Source organism: Arabidopsis thaliana, chromosome 2, assembly GCF_000001735.4.
Source record: "Arabidopsis thaliana chromosome 2, partial sequence".
Taxonomy (NCBI): domain Eukaryota; kingdom Viridiplantae; phylum Streptophyta; class Magnoliopsida; order Brassicales; family Brassicaceae; genus Arabidopsis; species Arabidopsis thaliana.
The window spans coordinates 327,940-345,796 of NC_003071.7; the positions used below are offsets into that span (position 1 = coordinate 327,940).

The 17,857-nt window shown below is 36.4% G+C and overlaps 7 protein-coding genes and 1 long non-coding RNA gene across 14 annotated transcripts; 3 read left to right on the plus strand and 5 right to left on the minus strand.

Moving 5' to 3' along the window:
* The first annotated feature begins 85 nt into the window (after positions 1-85).
* On the plus strand, positions 86-4,933 carry MAP70-3 (microtubule-associated proteins 70-3). 2 transcript variants are annotated; one of them, NM_126236.4, is made up of 12 exons: positions 86-295; positions 377-673; positions 844-929; positions 1,552-1,617; positions 1,710-1,880; positions 1,979-2,149; positions 2,249-2,404; positions 2,513-2,659; positions 2,784-2,855; positions 2,952-3,476; positions 3,570-3,763; positions 3,870-4,933. In NM_126236.4, exons 2-12 carry the CDS (start codon positions 412-414, stop codon positions 3,907-3,909), a joined length of 1,890 nt encoding a protein of 629 aa, NP_178284.1. In that variant the 5' UTR covers positions 86-295; positions 377-411; the 3' UTR covers positions 3,910-4,933. The 2 variants fall into 2 exon arrangements, with proteins under 2 accessions (NP_178284.1, NP_001189497.1); NM_001202568.1 differs by having other exon boundaries at positions 150-295; positions 3,867-4,174.
* On the minus strand, positions 4,249-4,869 carry AT2G01755 (uncharacterized protein). Of its 2 annotated transcripts, none has more exons than NM_001335076.1 (1): positions 4,249-4,869. In NM_001335076.1, the coding sequence occupies exon 1, from the start codon at positions 4,847-4,849 to the stop codon at positions 4,310-4,312; it is 540 nt and encodes a 179-aa protein (NP_001323453.1). In that variant the 5' UTR covers positions 4,850-4,869; the 3' UTR covers positions 4,249-4,309. The 2 variants fall into 2 exon arrangements, with proteins under 2 accessions (NP_001323453.1, NP_671765.2); NM_147232.3 differs by having other exon boundaries at positions 4,255-4,842.
* Positions 4,934-4,962: 29 nt separating the features above from the next.
* Positions 4,963-6,821, plus strand: RR14 (response regulator 14). Of its 3 annotated transcripts, NM_126237.3 has the most exons (5): positions 4,978-5,210; positions 5,295-5,450; positions 5,529-5,933; positions 6,017-6,093; positions 6,174-6,821. In NM_126237.3, exons 1-5 carry the CDS (start codon positions 5,102-5,104, stop codon positions 6,573-6,575), a joined length of 1,149 nt encoding a protein of 382 aa, NP_178285.1. In that variant the 5' UTR covers positions 4,978-5,101; the 3' UTR covers positions 6,576-6,821. The 3 variants fall into 3 exon arrangements, with proteins under 3 accessions (NP_001324402.1, NP_178285.1, NP_001324401.1); NM_001335077.1 differs by having other exon boundaries at positions 4,963-5,450; positions 6,174-6,757; NM_001335078.1 differs by lacking the exon at positions 4,978-5,210 and having other exon boundaries at positions 5,274-5,450; positions 6,174-6,767.
* VIT1 (vacuolar iron transporter 1) lies at positions 6,724-8,523 on the minus strand. Its single transcript, NM_126238.3, has 4 exons — positions 8,233-8,523; positions 7,715-7,800; positions 7,509-7,623; positions 6,724-7,133 (listed from the first exon to the last, which is right to left on the minus strand). Exons 1-4 carry the CDS (start codon positions 8,484-8,486, stop codon positions 6,836-6,838), a joined length of 753 nt encoding a protein of 250 aa, NP_178286.1. The 5' UTR covers positions 8,487-8,523; the 3' UTR covers positions 6,724-6,835.
* Positions 8,524-10,084: 1,561 nt separating this feature from the next.
* On the minus strand, positions 10,085-11,932 carry AT2G01780 (Curculin-like (mannose-binding) lectin family protein; the record flags this gene model as incomplete). Its single annotated transcript, NM_126239.1, has 5 exons — positions 10,085-10,290; positions 10,354-10,425; positions 10,459-10,573; positions 11,415-11,696; positions 11,780-11,932. The coding sequence occupies 5 exons, from the start codon at positions 11,930-11,932 to the stop codon at positions 10,085-10,087; spliced, it is 828 nt and encodes a 275-aa protein (NP_178287.1).
* An 899-nt stretch (positions 11,933-12,831) lies between these two features.
* AT2G04095 lies at positions 12,832-13,066 on the plus strand. The gene has a single exon (NR_139986.1). It is a non-coding gene; the product is annotated as an other RNA (long non-coding RNA).
* Positions 13,067-13,382: 316 nt separating this feature from the next.
* Positions 13,383-14,541, minus strand: AT2G01790 (TRAF-like family protein; the record flags this gene model as incomplete). The annotated part of the gene is made up of 4 exons (NM_126240.1): positions 13,383-13,703; positions 13,884-14,098; positions 14,184-14,350; positions 14,435-14,541. 4 exons carry the CDS (start codon positions 14,539-14,541, stop codon positions 13,383-13,385), a joined length of 810 nt encoding a protein of 269 aa, NP_178288.1.
* Positions 14,542-15,622: 1,081 nt separating this feature from the next.
* On the minus strand, positions 15,623-17,315 carry AT2G01800 (COP1-interacting protein-like protein; the record flags this gene model as incomplete). 3 transcript variants are annotated; one of them, NM_126241.1, is made up of 7 exons in its annotated part: positions 15,827-15,993; positions 16,093-16,188; positions 16,309-16,377; positions 16,458-16,637; positions 16,726-16,957; positions 17,047-17,114; positions 17,213-17,315. In NM_126241.1, the coding sequence occupies 7 exons, from the start codon at positions 17,313-17,315 to the stop codon at positions 15,827-15,829; spliced, it is 915 nt and encodes a 304-aa protein (NP_178289.1). The 3 variants fall into 3 exon arrangements, with proteins under 3 accessions (NP_001118250.1, NP_178289.1, NP_001118251.1); NM_001124779.1 differs by lacking the exon at positions 16,309-16,377; NM_001124778.1 differs by lacking the exons at positions 16,093-16,188; positions 16,309-16,377 and having other exon boundaries at positions 15,623-15,993.
* Positions 17,316-17,857: the final 542 nt, after the last annotated feature.

Here is a 17,857-nt window from a genome sequence, read left to right on the forward strand (position 1 = left end):
TTCTAAACGACAGCGTTTAATTGTAAGCTTATTATTAAATAAACATGAAAATGTAAAAAAAATCTGAAAACGGTAATTATCTCTCTCTACTCGCTGTGACTTAGCATAAACCTCTTTTAAATCCTTCTCTACCAAAAAAAACTTGCTATTTCTCTTTTGTTTTTGTAGAATCTCCGGTGAAGCCGAATTCAAACCCTAACACTTTTGGTTCATCAGTTCTTCTTGACGATTCAGTGTTGTTGCGCGTCTTATTTCTACATTTTGCTTTCTCGATTTGAGAATGTGCTGATTTTAGGTATGTGTTGATTTTTTTTTTTTGTTTCTGGTGGATGGATTTGAGACTTCAATAGATATGGAACTTTTGATGCCTGTGTAGATTAGAGAAGTAAGGGTTTTATAGATCGGGAATAAATGGAGGAAGGTGGATATGCGTTTGAGGTTAACAATGGAAGACCAACGGCGAGTGAGTTTGGTACGACGGCGAGGATTTCGTCACCGTCATTGACTATGTCATCGTCTTTCCGTGAAGGAGGAGGAGGAGGTGGAAGTAAGGGTTTAACACGACGGAGGTCAATGAAGCCGAGTTTTGACGCCGATAATGAGTTCATTACTTTACTCCATGGCTCAGATCCGGTTAAAGTTGAGCTTAATAGGCTTGAGAACGATGTCAGAGGTACTCTATGATTCTCGATCTGTTTTATTCTATTGGTTGATTTCAAGTTTCCGTTGACATTTTTGATTTTGTAATTTGGTATAATTAGGTTTTTGGATATATGTTTGAACTTTTCCGTACGTGCATGAATGTCATTTCTTGGTTTTAAACTTTGACTTTTTGGTGCTCAGATAAAGATCGGGAGTTGTCTGAATCCCAAGCTGAGATCAAAGCATTGAGGTTGTCTGAACGGCAAAGAGAGAAGGCTGTTGAAGAGGTTAGTGTAATATCTGCACTTAATCTGTCTTTTTCCTTACATTTCACAATGTCCTGTAAAGGTTGTTTGGATTAGACTTGATTCAACTGAATATTTCACATGAACAGAAGATTGAAGATATAGCTTGACTTAATGGATTATTTGTTTGGGTCTAATCAATGGTTAGGAAGAAGTTAAATTTGTGAAGCACAATTTCAATATTTAGATTCTGAAAAATGTTATCCTTCGGCTCTAAGTTTTTGCGCAAGTTGCATTATGTAGTATAGGTGGTTGAACTGAATTACTCTTGGGTTCGTTTCTAGACCTTCATTAGTTTTCCGATATGTGGCTGTAGTTTTTTTCTGTTACCGTTCCTTTGTAAGCCTGGTTTCACTCTTGTTTGGCCTGTGGTCAGTCGCTCCACGAAGCATATACATATTCCTGAATCCTTGTCTTAAGAAGATGTATTATGATTTGGCTTTCATTATTGTTTATAGCTAGATCTTGAAATGCTTTGCGAGAAAAAATTGTGTTCATGCCTGCAAAATCTTATATGAAGTTTATATATTAGGTCACATAAATCATCTTTTTTTATCCATCTTTGTATATTCTGACGCTCTACTCTTTCATTTGATTGTTTAAGCTTACTGAAGAGTTGGGAAAGATGTCGGAGAAGCTCAAACTAACTGAAAACCTTCTTGACAGTAAAGTATGTTTGCAATGTTTCTCAGTTGCTTTTCATTTTCCAATCTCTTTTATTTTTCTGGATTCTGTATTTGATGATATCGCATCTTGTCACAGAACCTTGAAATCAAGAAAATAAACGAAGAAAAAAGGGCTTCAATGGCAGCTCAATTTGCTGCAGAAGCCACTCTTCGAAGGGTTCATGCTGCTCAAAAGGATGACGATATGCCTCCTATTGAAGCTATTCTCGCTCCTTTAGAGGCTGAACTCAAGTTGGCGAGACATGAAGTATTTTACTTCCTTTCAATCAACTATATCTCTTATTTCCTTGCTTATTGAGTCTTGGAACCTTTTTAATAACTGGGCATTGCATTCTTCATTTGTAGATTGTTAAACTTCAAGATGACAACAGAGCATTGGACCGTCTAACCAAGTCGAAGGAAGCAGCTTTGCTTGATGCTGAAAGAACTGTTCAGTCTGCTCTTGCAAAGGCTTCAATGGTTGATGACCTCCAGAATAAAAACCAAGAGCTAATGAAACAGATAGAAATTTGTCAGGTATCACTTTCGCCTCCTTTACCCAGCAGTACTATAAATTCCTGGATCTCTCTCCTTCGTTTTCGTGAGCATGCCTTGTTTATCGATTGTTCAAATTAGGAAGAGAACAGAATTTTGGACAAGTTGCACAGACAAAAGGTTGCAGAAGTTGAAAAGTTTACCCAGACCGTACGGGAGCTTGAAGAAGCTGTTCTTGCTGGTGGTACAGCTGCAAATGCAGTGAGAGATTACCAGAGGAAATTTCAAGAAATGAATGTAATAATTAAATTACACGTTTAGTGCCTCATTAGCCTATTGCTACCCTTGTACTTAAAATTCAATTCCTGTGCTAATCATAGCTATGGCCATTAATCCTTTCATTAGGAAGAGAGGAGAATCCTTGATCGGGAACTGGCTCGTGCCAAAGTAAGTGCAAGCAGGGTTGCAACTGTAGTGGCAAATGAGTGGAAAGATGGTAGCGATAAAGTGATGCCTGTGAAGCAATGGCTCGAAGAACGAAGATTTCTGCAGGTTACTTTTGATATTTTATTTTTGGGCTTCTGTTACTGCTTCGAGTTGTGATTCATATTCACAGGAACCATTGTAACTTGAGTAAGTGCATTCTTTAACCATTTTCCTGTTTCTTTTTGGACAGGGAGAAATGCAACAACTACGTGACAAACTTGCCATAGCTGATCGAGCTGCAAAATCTGAAGCTCAGCTAAAGGTAAGAATTCGGAGTTCAGATCCATATAGCTTTAGTCTTCTTTATGTCCTTATGTATCAAGGCTTTAATTAGAATTGCTGCTTTTGCCTTTTGCAGGAGAAATTTCAACTGCGGCTTAGAGTCTTAGAAGAGAGTTTAAGAGGGCCTTCAAGCAGTGGAAACCGATCGACACCTGAGGGAAGAAGTATGAGCAACGGGCCTTCTCGAAGACAATCCCTTGGCGGAGCTGATATTATTCCGAAACTGACATCAAATGGATTTTTCTCCAAGAGGTCACCAAGTTCTCAGTTTAGATCTTTGAATGCTAGTACAAGCACAATATTGAAGCATGCGAAAGGAACATCCAGATCATTTGACGGAGGCAGTAGATCTTTAGATAGGAGTAAAGTACTAACAAACGAACCCAGATCGAAGTTTCCATTGAACCAATCTTCTGAAGGAACAAGCGGAGGCGGGTCACCTAATTCAACAAAACAAGGAGATTCAGAGAAAGCAGCAGGGACAAATAATGATAGTGTCCCAGGAGTATTACATGATTTGCTTCAAAAGGAGGTGATAACTTTAAGGAAAGCTGCTAATGATAAAGATCAAAGCCTTAGAGATAAAGACGAAGCTATTGAGGTTAGTCATTAGTTTTACACCTTTCCAAGAAACGTTTGCTTATATTTATTTATATTCTCTGATCAAAATACTTGGGCTTGTGTTTGCTTTTAGATGTTGGCCAAGAAGGTTGAAACACTAACAAAGGCGATGGAAGTGGAAGCAAAGAAGATGCGAAGAGAAGTAGCAGCAATGGAGAAAGAGGTTTCAGCTATGCGTGTGGATAACAAAGGATCAGATAGTAGAACGAGACGTCACTCTACTAACTCAAAAGGAGCTTCAACAACTGCACAGTTACTTTCTGGAAGGTACCTGATGTTTTCTTATTATAATGACCCAATGTAACGATTATAAGTTGGTTAGGTTAGTTTTCTTTAACACTTGAACGTTTGCTTTGCATTGTTGTTTTAGCAGAGGCTCAGGACGAATGGGGATGACGAGGAGCACGCAGTGATCAAAGAAGTCGATTCCACGAGCAAAATATGAATCTCAATTCAGTGGTTAATAGATTGAAGGAATGACAAAAAGCATACAAATATAGAAATCCAATATGGGAGGTTTGTGTGCTTCTTAACATAGTAAGATTTCAAAGTTAAAAACTGATTTTTAATTTCTTGGCTGATGTTTATTGTTTTCCTCATATATAGAAAAGAGTTAGGTTTGTGTTTTAACTACTAACTTGAGCTTAGTGTGTGATTTATTGTATCTCTCTCTATCTTACCTTTGTCCATTTTTCTCATTTTGGGGTATGTTATAGATTTAAGAAATTAGTTCAGAAACAGAGGTGAGAGTTATTAGTGAAAAAATTGAAATTGTCATTAGTTTCATTGATCCAGACACAACATTCACTAACATTAGTTGAGTCTGGTCTCCTTGAAGGCTTGAAAAGAGATGTCCCTTTGAATATAATGAATCTGTGAAGGATCAAAAGGACCTCTCACTCTATCAATCTTTGTAATGACTGCTCTCTCCGGCAACACACTCCTCGCCGGATCCACCGCCGTTTCTCCGCTCAAGCACGACGACACTCCTTTAAAGATTACAACTTCCACTTCTTCATCGTCGACAATGGCCGTCACTATAAGCGCTTCTTCTCTACACGACTGGCTATATATCTCCAACATCGCCATTTCCTCGTTGTATCCATACATTTCATCTTCATCTTCACCACCTCCCTCGTCTCTCACCCTTCTCCGAGCACCGCACCAGAACATCTTCAAAGCTCTTCTTCTCTCCGCCACTGGAGGGACGGTGAAAAGTTTTTTCCGGTAGTTATACGAGTTTGTGAGCGAGGGTATTTTAGTCATTTGATCTTTCTGTCCGAAAACGAATAATCCGGCTATGCCACCGGATAAATTCGCCGGCGTGATAAGCATTCTGATATTGTAGTGCATGAGGACCGTGACTTTGTCTATAGATAAGATTTTAAAGGACTCGTGTATGTTTACAAATAAGGGTAGTACCAATTGGATTAATTACAACAGAGTGCCACTACAGCTATTACCAGTCGCTTTCGTTGCCTCTCTCTTCAAACCAGTGGCTACTTACTCAACACTGTACGTCTTCAATCATTTCTTCTTCTTTCTTCTCCAACCAAAATCTCTTTCTCAGTTCTCTAGGGTTTTCAATACTCACACCAAAGCTTAATGCCGATCAACGATCAGTTTCCTAGTGGGTTAAGAATACTCGTTGTAGACGATGATACTTCATGCTTGTTCATTCTCGAGAAAATGCTTCTCCGTCTCATGTACCAAGGTCTAATTCTTTATCAAAGTTCCCACCTTTTAATAGATTTTCTCAAGAAAGTTTTAACATTTTTGTTTTATCTTCTCTTTGTAGTTACAATTTGCTCACAAGCTGATGTTGCGTTAACCATTCTAAGAGAAAGAAAAGACAGTTTTGATTTGGTGCTAAGTGATGTTCATATGCCTGGTATGAATGGTTACAATCTTCTTCAACAAGTTGGTCTTCTTGAAATGGATCTTCCTGTCATTAGTAAGACTCTGTTGTTATGTTTTGTCTCTAAAGATTGAATCTTTGCATCAATGTTTCTTACATTTGCTCTGTTTCTAGTGATGTCTGTTGATGGAAGAACAACTACAGTCATGACTGGAATCAACCATGGAGCTTGTGATTATCTAATCAAACCTATTCGTCCTGAAGAGCTTAAGAACATTTGGCAACATGTTGTTAGAAGGAAATGTGTGATGAAGAAAGAGCTTCGAAGTTCTCAAGCTTTAGAGGATAACAAGAACAGTGGTAGCCTCGAGACTGTTGTTGTTTCGGTTAGTGAATGCTCAGAGGAAAGTTTGATGAAATGTAGGAATAAGAAGAAGAAGAAGAAGAGAAGTGTTGATAGAGATGATAATGAAGATGATCTTCTTCTTGATCCTGGAAACTCGAAGAAGTCACGCGTTGTTTGGTCTATTGAATTGCATCAACAATTCGTTAATGCCGTAAACAAACTTGGAATTGACAGTATGATCCTAAACACTATCTTATTGCTTGTAGAAGAAATTCAAAGTAATTTGTGCTTATAAGAATCTCTCTTATTGTTTCAGAAGCTGTACCAAAGCGGATTCTCGAGTTGATGAATGTTCCTGGTTTAAGCAGAGAAAACGTGGCTAGTCATTTACAGGTTTCTTTGATTGATTGATTGAATCTTTCTTCTTATTAGGGTCTCTATAAGGGTTATGACTGAATCAATACCATTTGCAGAAGTTCCGATTGTATTTGAAGAGATTAAGCGGTGAAGCTTCGCAGAGTAATGACTCTGAGTCTACCAAAAGATATGAAAACATTCAAGCTCTGGTTTCCTCAGGACAATTACATCCACAGACATTAGCTGCATTGTTTGGTCAACCAATAGACAATCATCACTCTGCTAGTTTTGGAGTTTGGATTCCTAATGACAATCTTGGTAGATCTCAAAATGAACACTTCTCGGTTGATGTATCATCCGCTTCTAACCGTCCTGTTTCTGTGGCGGTTCATGGTCTATCTTCCTCAGCAAATTTCAGACAGAGAGGTGACGTTAACAACAACAGAATCAGACAAGGGTATGGATCAAATGTCAATGAAGAATCTTGGATCTTGGAAAGATCTTCAAGACAAAGATAGTGACCAATATGGATACGCTTAAGAAGAGAAGGCTCTGCAACTGTTTCTTTTAAATCTTCAGGAATGGATTAATGTCAGAAGAAAACTTGTGTGTCTGCAATGTTAGCTTAGGAAAGTAATTATGTAACCAATATTTTGAATTGTTATCTCTCACTTTATTATGGTTGCCAAAAGTTTTAGCCTGATAATAACCACAAGACATGCAACAAACAAGTCTCAAAGTACACAAAACATCAAACGCAACACTAGTTTTGTTACTGCTAATGTTGCACAACTTTAGCCAAACAAAAAGCAGCAGCTGAAGCAATCGCTCCTATAAAGGCGGTTTCAAACGCACTTCTGAGGGGCTTGCTTCCAGTGAAATGCCCTTTTGCATAGCCAAATATGAAGAGCGCAAACAGAGTTATAACCACAGACGCCACTACCGCATCCATGGCATGCGGTATGAGCATGTAGGGAAGTAACGGTATAAAACCGCCAAGAACATAAGCGATTGCAATCGTGAACGCGCTTTGTAACGCTCTTTTTGGATCAGGCTTCTCTAATCCCAGCTCAAACCTGTAACGAAACAATAAAGTCTCACTTATATAACAAGTTACATGCTTATAGTAGGAATATAAACATTTTGTGATAGGTAAAGAGTGTTAAACTTAACCAAATCAATAAGATAAGTTTTTATATTCACGTAATTTGTTGTTTTCTGTTTGTTACTATTCACGTACTTTATTTGTTGCAACAAAAAAGATTAAAATTGGAAGTCGGACCATATAAGAATCTTGCCCACACCTGGAAAGTATAAGCTCAGCTTTTGCAGAAATCTAAAAGTATCCCTCGATTTTCTCTTTAATTAAGACTATATAATATACATAAAATAATACTAATGGACTATATAGTATACATAAAATAACACTAATTTTCATTAGTGAGACTAACCTCATCATAAAATCAAGCCAAGCTTGAGGATTCTTACGAAGAGCATTAACTACAGGTGAATATTCATGTGGCTCTATCCCGTACTGTGCCAGAATCTCTGCCACTTCAGCTGCCTCTGTTTTAAATCCATATCGTAATTAAAATGTGTTAAACCGGATAATTTTCTTATATATGGATGGCTTAGATTGAGTGTAATTTGGTCTTACCAGTTTCAGGAACGGCCACGATCTCTTCTTGTTCTCGTTTCATCTCCCTCGCGTAATGATCTTCTTCGCTCTTTGCCGCTAAATACCTAAATTTGTTATCCAGTTTTTAATCTTGCATTGAACTCATATAGTTATAACTCACTACTTTTCTTACAATATGATTACTCAAGAGACTAACTAAATATGAATTTTTTTTTTATTACATATGGATGCATGCATTGTATATGATCATGGTAACATGGTTGCATGATCTAGGACTATTTTTGTTTTGGTAAATTAGTCTAGGACTAATTTAAACCCAACAAAATTATGTGGGACTTACGTGTAAATTTAAACAAATTAGTATTCCATTGAACAACTTTTATACCACAACTTTATCATACGTTATTTATGTTAATGTGTAGTAGTAATTACACCACAAGTAGGAAATGAATCATCATTTGCATGTAGCCATTATTTCAAAACTATATAGAGAGTTTACGTGTCAATTAAAACGGAACTAGTAAAAAGAGAAGTACCCGCCGAGTCCCATGGAGATAGCACCGGCCGCGACTTCGGCGATTCCAGCGGTAAGGACTATAGAAGAAGAAGCATTGGCACCGGAGAGACCGGCGGCGAGGGCAAAAGGAACGGTTAAACCATCAGAGACGCCGATGATGATGTCACGTACGATTTCTCCGGCGGTGAAGTGTTTCTCGGTGTGATGATCGAGAAGTGTTTGCTTCTCCGGTTCGATAGAGATTCTTGTAATCTTATCTTCCTCCGACGACATTGTTGATGATCGATTCTCTTTCTCTCTCGTTTTTTTTCTTTCTCAAAGTTGTGAAGTGTGTGTGTGGGAACATGATATATATATATATATATATATATATATATATATATATATATATATATACGTAAAGAACGAGGGGAAACATATCATCACATCATATTAGTTATTTTGTAATTTGGTTTCAAATTTACTTAAAAAATTTTCCTATGAGTTTCATTTAAGTATAATATATATCATATTATTTAATTATTGATTTGTTACCATTATTTATAAGAAAGCCATAAAAGAAAACACTAAGCAATATGCCCACAAGTAGTTTCCATGAGTTTGCAATTAAAGTGTGTCAAATCCCTTACATATTAATTCAAACACATATTTTAAAGGAAAACCTTTATACTGTAAGTAAAAGTATTTAATCTTATAAATATTATTCCAAGTTATTTTCTAATATAATGAAGAGAAAGTAAATTGTATATTAATCAATTTTTAAATACGCTTTATTAATCAATTTTTAATTACGCTAAATCTAAGAGCATCCACATACCTTATACGTATCATTTTTTTTCCGTGTTCATGTTGAATTGAGCATCAAATTAAGTATCTTTAGAGTATTGGTGCTGTTATGCGCAAATTTCCAATAATCAAATTACGGATGAACAATATCATTATACCTACTCTAATGTTATTTTTCGCTTTTAATTAAACCATGTCTTTTTTTTTCCAACATGGAACCATCTCATATGAGTTAATTTTAACCGCGAGAAGTCTTGTGAGTTGTGACCTCATCTGTAAAACTTTATTCACCGATTAAGATCCTATATATGCTTTCCACACAAGTTCTATAAGACAAGGAGAAATAGGTTTGAGTTTTGAACTTTTTGATCAGAACTTCAGATAAAATTGAGCGTGTTTGCCACATGCTTTGCCCACGGCATGAAGCTGGCCATATGTATGCATTTTCTACGTGGACACGATAAATTTTCTGAAAATATAAAAGAAAGTTATATGAGAAAGCAACAAATCTTATATGAGTCTGCAAAAGAATAACGCATGAGAAAAAAGCTAATTTACATGAAGCCATATGCAACGCTCCAATTCACACACTTTCATGTTTTTCATCTTTAACTTCTGTGACCATTTATCAGATTATTAGAAACATTCAAAGTCTCATTTGACACATAACATATAACGAGAATGTTATATCATCAGCAAATTCCCAATGTTCACACGGTTACAAAATAGTTACAGTTGGGTAAATGTCATCTTCATTTTCTATATAATTAAGTATTAGATTGATCCATTTAAAAACTTTAGTTTAGCTAATTAAAATACAAAACCAAAAATATAATTAAGAAACTAATCTGATGTTTTATAATTTGATATAAGTACTTCCAAAAACTATCAACTAATTTGGTTGTTGATGTTTTCATTCTTGGAATAAGATAAGGAATTTTTTAAGATTAAAGTAAAAAATATTATTACTTTTGATATGTAATTAAATTAAATGCGTTGGACACTTTTTGGATACATAATTGGTTTTTTTTTTTTTTTGAAAACACATTATTGGGTTTCTATTAGTTAGTTTTGGATAAATATTATTACTGGTGCCAAGAACCAATCCATCTCTCTACTGTCTGGTTCCATGTCAAGCGCTGTAAAATTCCGGGAGGGCTTAGGTTCAATCTTGTGAAGATGCTGTCGTTGTAAGCCGTGAAACTGACCTCTTGTATGTCAGCTATGTAAATTTTATCACTTAGAAAAGTTTTATCCATTAGACTCTGTTCTTTTTGGTCATCCAAGGGGCCTGGTGGTACTAGAAGATCTTCATACATTTTGGTGGTATTCAGAAAGAGGTTAATAGAAGAACCAGTCCCGTACAGTCGGCCCTCATAGTTAGAAACGAAAAGCTCAGGGAAGCTTGAGGCAACATATTCCTCTCCTCATCTTTTAGGTTCGAGGTTTAGCGTGTAACTCGATTTGGACGGATTATCAGGGGTTTCCCACGCCACCAAATATTGATTGACGCCCCAATGAAAATTCCAACCCAATGCCATTTTTGGAAGTAAGTATCCGTCGGGAAATGGAAGCTTTGCCATAAGAAACCTCGCTGTGTCGTTATCCCCTGTGTTCTTGATAGCGAAGTTTCCGTCAGCAAGCAGTTTTTTTTTTAAATGAGTACATTACATACTTACACAAATTACAGAACAACAAATCAAACGACCGAGTTGAAATAACTAGAAAATGAATAGAACAACTGCATCAAACCAAATAGAACCGAACCGAAACCACATAATACGGAAATTCCCACTCTCCCCTTAACCAAAGGAAAAAAAAAAAAATCAAGATCGCCGGTAAATGAGCACACACCACACGAAAGACGTGTTGCAACAAATCAGCCAATGTCACGTAGTCCCAAACTCTCTCTGATTTGCTTCGGTTCATGCTTGGTTTCATATCAAAAGCTCCCATTCAGAAAAAGAATGCAATGGCACTTGTAGGCTTTGTAGCAATGTCTTTAGATCATGTTTCATTTAATATTCTTAGAGCTGATGAGAACACTGAGGTCTGCACATCCCCTGATCAGGAATTAGATGATAACGGATATGAATAGAAGCAAATGATAATGAACAAGTGTAATTATTACTTTGAGGCTTGTTCACGACCAAAATATTATTACTTTTGATATGTAATTAAATTAAATGGCAAAACAAAAAAAAAATCTAAGCAAATGATAATGAACAATGTAAAAGTACAAATTGTAGATGTTTAGTCAGTTTCACCGCGGAAGTCACTACTTTGTATACCAAATTTGCACTATATATAGAATATGTCATAATATATATATGGTCTATCTAGTTTTTTTTGTGCAAATATGGTCTATATCTACAAAAAGTTCTTGAACGTACAAGTGACTAACCTCTATGCCACCAAGTATCGATTGATTCCCCTGTGAAATTTCCAACCCAATGCCATACCTGGCAGTAAAGTATCAGTCAGGAAATCAAAGCTTTGCCATAAGAAACCAGCTGTGTCGTTGTCCCATGTGTTCTTGATAACAAAGTTTCCATCATCAAGAAACTCTTTAACCAACGATGAGCCAACAACTCCCATAAAATTTGTGCCCCAAACACGGATACCAGCTTGATCATCAAGGACAAGATTATTGTTGGAAAACTTGAAGGTTCCGAAAGAATTAAAGGGTTCACTAGACTACCTCCTCACCTACTTATGTAGTATAAGGCCGGGTTTTTAAGGTTTCTCATTTGTTTCAAGGGTGAAATACAAAAATGTACCTCACCTAACCAGTGAGAGGCTTTGCTCGAGTCATACAATCCTATGCCCTTCTTGCCGCTTACAGTTTCAAAGAGCGAGACTCTCAAGGCATAGACAACAAATTTAGGGGAAAACTTAATGTCCCTATCATTGCATCCACGTACCGGTGCCATGTAACCGCTGCATAGGTACAATGAAAATCAAGAGACTGGTTTTAAAACTAAATGATCGTTGTTGTTTCTAACGTGAATACTTACTTACTAAGTTTCATCCCTCTTTCTTTTGTTGGCTTTTATATCATCCTCTCAAATGAGCCTAGCCAAGCCTAAATCCGATATTTTTGGGGTCATGTCTTTATCAAGCAAGACATTACTTGTTTTCAAGCCCCGGCCAATGTTCTAAAAATATATAAGAAGAATATTTATCAGCAAATTCTCATTGTTCACACGAATAAAAAAAATAGTTAAAAGTTTTGTAAATGTCATCTTCAGTTTCTATATACAGAAGTATTCAATTGATCCATTTTTATTAAAACTTGTGAGATCCCAGTCCCGAACGTCTCGGTATCTGGGACCATGGACGCACATTCGTACTTATTTCCTGCCAAACCTCTATATTTTTCGCGATTCAACATATAAATGCTTTTACGAGACTTAATTCTATAATCTCTTTCTTATTACACAATGAAAGTTTTTCTACCCTGGGTTTAATTCCAACCAACCCTTGTATCAGATTCATCGTCTTTGTCCCTTAGATTGAGATCGATCTTTTACTCGGTCAAGACATGCATATTGTTCGTTTAACCATTCTAGGCCTAACGATTGCATTTTCCTTTGTCCGCTTTTTCTTTCTAACCGTTTAGATTTTTCGTTTTCTGCCACAAGTTCAGCATGTAGTCTCTTGATAGTAACAACATCAGGATCCACATTCTGCAAAGCACAAAAACACTCTTGAGTTGCTGCGAGCTTAATTTTCAACCTCTTTGATTCTTCTTCCTCAAAAGCTAGTTTTTCCTCAATATGTTGCATCTTACTTTCCAGCATCACTTTATCTTTGATAAGATCCAAATTCTCTTGGCTGACCTTCTGCCATCGCTCACATTCAAGATTATCACCTAACAAACAATGCCATATCTTTTGATATGGAACCAGACAAAGAATTGTGACATGGAAGGATTAAAGTTATAAGAAAATGATCCATCAAGTTGTGGGAGGATTCACATTAATTTCATTGGAATGTGATGTCACATGGAATTGGCTTTGGATCAAAGGAAACAAATATACAAAGTGGTCGGTCCATTTTTTATGGTTTATTTTACCAACAGTTATTTAAGCCTTAATGAGAAAAATATAAACAATATTTCCTCTATTTGGGAATTACTTTGGCATCTTAAAAAAATGATTAGACACTCTTAATACTGGATCCAAGTTTGAAGGTAAAATGCTACATTTCTGATTACTTGTTCATCAAGAAACAAAATGCAATACATAAAAATAAAACACAGCAAAAACCTCAACAAGTTCTCTTGATTTTCCACAGGATTGAAAAGACTCTGTTTCAAAACGAAGACAAAAACAAACAGACCAAAACACAAATTAGATCCAAACTCTGTCACAAGAAACATCAGCGCAAGAACTCAAGCAGAGCATCCATGTCTGCACACTTCACCTTCAAGTCCTTTAAATCTTCCTCAATTTCTTGCAATCGACTCTTACCAGTCTCTTTCAGTTTCTTCTCCAACCAATCCAACTTAAACCCTGCTTTCGTAACAAATCGTAGTGCAGAATATGCCTCGGCCAGATCACCATTAGAGAGTTCCTTAGTAGACTTGCACAGAATCTCATTCAGACTTTGTACAACATTTTTCTTTAAACGTGGGGTCTTGGGACAGAGTTTTGATGCAAAACATGGGTACTTTCCAAACAGACTGTTCACAGATTCTACCTACAAAGAAACAAAACAGACAGTTCAAGTGAAAACCATATCGAACAGCGGTTTTTGAAGACCTGAAAATAAACCAACAAAATACATGCAGCCTCCATCTATATATTGTACTCTAGTGAGAAACTGTTACAATTTCGTTTCATTGTTTGTTTTCTATGTATATAGAAGTATTTCTCTTACTTGTGAAGCAAGGACGTCAAACCCATTGCTATCAATGCTTTCTGATTCCTCTGATACATCTAATTTACCAATAACTTCAACAACATCTACTTCTGCAACAATATCGACTTCTCCGTTTACAAGAAACCCTTTATAACTGCTTTGAAACACCAAAAGGCGAAACATAGATCCAAAACCCTGGGTTGTGTTCTTTTCATCAAACCAGTATACTCCTTCTGAAAAACAAAACCACAAAACAAACTTGAAAGCATGACAAGAGCTATACTCCAACAAAGTGGAGAGAGTAGTAGAAACAATCACCTTGTTGTTGGGAGAGTTCTCCCGTAACTTGATTTACCATAGTGAAAGAAACTTTAGCGCGTCTTCTCCATCCGGAAGGCAAATACTCAGAATCAGGAACACATAGATACAGAGAGAAATAATCATAGATATAGTTATTGTTTCCCTCGGGAAGGGCGAGTAGACACCTACAAGCAAAAACCACAGAAACTCATTTGCTTGTAGCTATCGAACACAAATATATATCACTTGCAAACAAGAAATGTTCTTACCATTTGCAGCCACCGACCACGAATATATCAGAATAAACTCTATCGGAATCCAAAAAAGAGAAATTGTTAATCACCCACAACTTCTTAACAGCTTGATGATTCCCCATTGTTCTTGATGATAATGACTCCTATAAACACACAATTTTTTAACTCAAACAACCATATCGAGAAACAAAACCAAAATATAGAACTAAGACTACACTATGGAACAACATTGTAAAAAAAACAGTTATTTATTTCACATGTTACCAAGAGGAACGAACAGTCAAGGAAATGAAAGAGTAAGACAGATAGACAATGAACTAAATATTTTGGAGCCACAGCTTTTAAAGGCATGCATGTGTGTAGACGAGAGGAATGCGAATCGTTTCGACTCCTCGTAAGTCATACTATAGCTCATAGGGTTGATTTTATAATATTTTAAAAAATAAAAAATAATAATAATTGGGGTTTTTTTGTCAAGAATTTTTTTGTAATAGTTATTGCAAGACGAAAATTAAACTTTCTCATAAGTAAATTTAAAAGGAGTGGAAAAAAGATGTTCCCGAGAACAAGTGATGTGGATTATAGATGAGTTTTAAGAATACTAGAAATTGCAGCGATACAAAGCTATGGTGGATTTGACTACTAATATTCAGAGAGAAAAATGATTTTGCATGCCTCGTCAAAATACTAGAAATTGCAGTTGAAGGTACAATGAAGAATTGATGGATGTTATTTTATTTTTTTACATTTATAATTTAAACGGGTATATGAGAATGACAAGAGAGACATGAGTATAGAAATTGCAGCGATACAAAGCTATGGTGGTGTACCTATGTGTAGAGCCATGATATGGTGGTGTACCTTCCATCAGTGAACAAGGATATGGCGTGGAAGATATCATTTCTCTCCTATGGTTCAAATGTAATCTTTAGGCCTCGATTGTTTGTTTTCACATATAAACGCAGACAATTGGTATCTGAAACAGTTGACTTTTTTTTAAAGCAGCAGCAGAAACAGAACACATTCTATTGTGGAATGTTTTTCTTACATCTAATGGCCTTTTCTAGGATAAAGAGCAGAGACAAAATAGTGGAGCTGCTTCAGAAGTTAGCACGGTCTAACTTCCCTGCAGTGAAGTACATGGAATACGCAGTCCAAGTAGAGACACACACACTCTCTCTAAAGCTAATAACAGATATGATAAAAGAGGAAATAAATTGCTTAAACCGGAAAAAACATAAAGCATCAAATGTTCAAAAGACAAAAACCAAAAGTTCAAAAGAGAAGCGATGAATGATCCTGTTAAGTGATAGGAGACAATACTTAAGCATCCTCCTCCACAACGTTCAAAGACTGCTCCTCCTTGGATCTCTTGCTCGGCTTCTTCACAACTTTATCCTCATTCTCCTACGGATCTCTCGCGACACCATCTTCCTCAGCGTTCCTTGAGCTAGAAGCAACTAGACCATCTTCTTTAGTCGGAGTCTTGACTTTCTTTGCTCTTTTTTTCTTTTTAGGCTTCTCAGATTTAGCCTCCTCATCACCATCTTTTTCCTTGGCACTCATCTCAGTTTCTACACAAAATTCAGCAATTACGACTCAATGGAAATGATCCATTGCCTATTATGCCACAGAAGAAAAAGTATGTATATACAACCAAGAACTGAAGTTACCGTTCTCAATAGCTTCCGGAGTAGCATTAACAAGACCTATGATCTCTTCTTTCTCAGCATCATCAGTAGTTTGGTGTAATTCAGCTAGAAGATTATCTACAACACTTAAAGCTAATCAAGGCTTACTAGTGTGTACACAAGTAACATCTAGATTCTAGAAATAAGAATCAGAAACTTCTACTAATATAACAAAAAATAAAAAGAACAAAAGTTTACCCTTTTCAAGATCCTTGTCTTGGTCACTCATGACTAAATCAGCATTTGTTACCTCCTTTTGAAGGTCGTCTATTGAACACATAAATCATACATACTATACCATCTAATAAACGAACACAACACTCTACAATTGTTATAAACTATTTTACCTTGTTCCATTGTCCCTGAAAGATCAAGCTTGGCCTCAACATCAATGGTATGACCATCGACAGGATCAAGCTTGACCTCAACATCAATGGTATGACCATTGACAGGTCCCTCTTGATCTGCATCACAAATATGCTGATTCTCTCCCATCTTAGTGACATTTCCCTCACCACTTTCAAGGCCTTAAGAAAAACAGATATAACAACACAACGGTAAATAAACTGATACTCTTCAATAACATGATATAGACTATTCAATAACAGAGGTTACCTTTTGCTTCTGTTGGAGTCTCTATGGAGGGTTTCTTTATACTTTTGTTGTCACTTTTCGATTTTCTCTTTCTTGCTTTCTTCTCAACAACTTCACCAATCTGCAGCTCACCTTTCTCCTCGACACGTACTAGGTCGACTGATAGAAACCAGTCCTTGTTACGGAGGCCTTGAAGAGCGGTTTTTAAAATCGTACAATCTGACAAGTGATAATCATTACCACCCAAGTTAACCTACAAACCAAAAACAAGTACTCCTTCCTTAAGTTGTTGCTGGTGTTGTTTGGTAAACAAAAACGTGTTGTTAGAGAAAGTGTTGTTACCTTCAAGGCAGAAATAGTGATGTTGCCAACACTTGGGAAACATTGTTCATGCTCTTTGCAGATTTTCTCTGTAAAATAGACAAACAACAATAAACATGAGTTTTAGAGTTTAGTTACTACAAAAAGTTACCAAGGTAAAAAAAAGGAAGAGATTATGAAGAGTTACCTTTGAAAGCATATACACTATCATCACTATCAAGGAGGAGCGCCAGACGAGTGTCAATACTAGTCTTCACAAAGACGCATTGAGACTCGTTTCTTCCGGACATAGCTTGAAGAAGTAGGGTTTTGAAGTAAAAATAAGTTTAGAGGATATGAGACTTATTTCTAAGGCCTCCTGTAAATAGGAAAGGACCTTGATATTACACAAGCAAAACCCTAGGCATAAATATGAATATGGAAATATGACAAAACTAATAAAATGCAATAATGAAAACTAAATATTCTCTTGATCTTCTCCACGACATACATGCCTTTTCTCTGTCTCAATCCTTTTCCACGGTGCTGAAATCATCGGAACTTTCGTTCTCCTTTACACCGTCTTCTTCGTGACTCACACGTCCCGGTACGGACCCCTCTTTAAGTTCCGGTTTGCTGATTTTATTGGTTAGTTAGTAGTTAATGAGCCAATTAGTTCAGGTTTATATATAATAGACTACTTTCAACTTTTAATTAGTGTATGAGGCAATTAGTTACAGTTAAGACTAATAAATTGGTCATGATTCTTATATGTTAATGGTATCTCATATGGATCCATTTAAGACTAGTGAATTTCAGCCCATCTTAGTGTGATATGGAGGCCTGTTAAGGG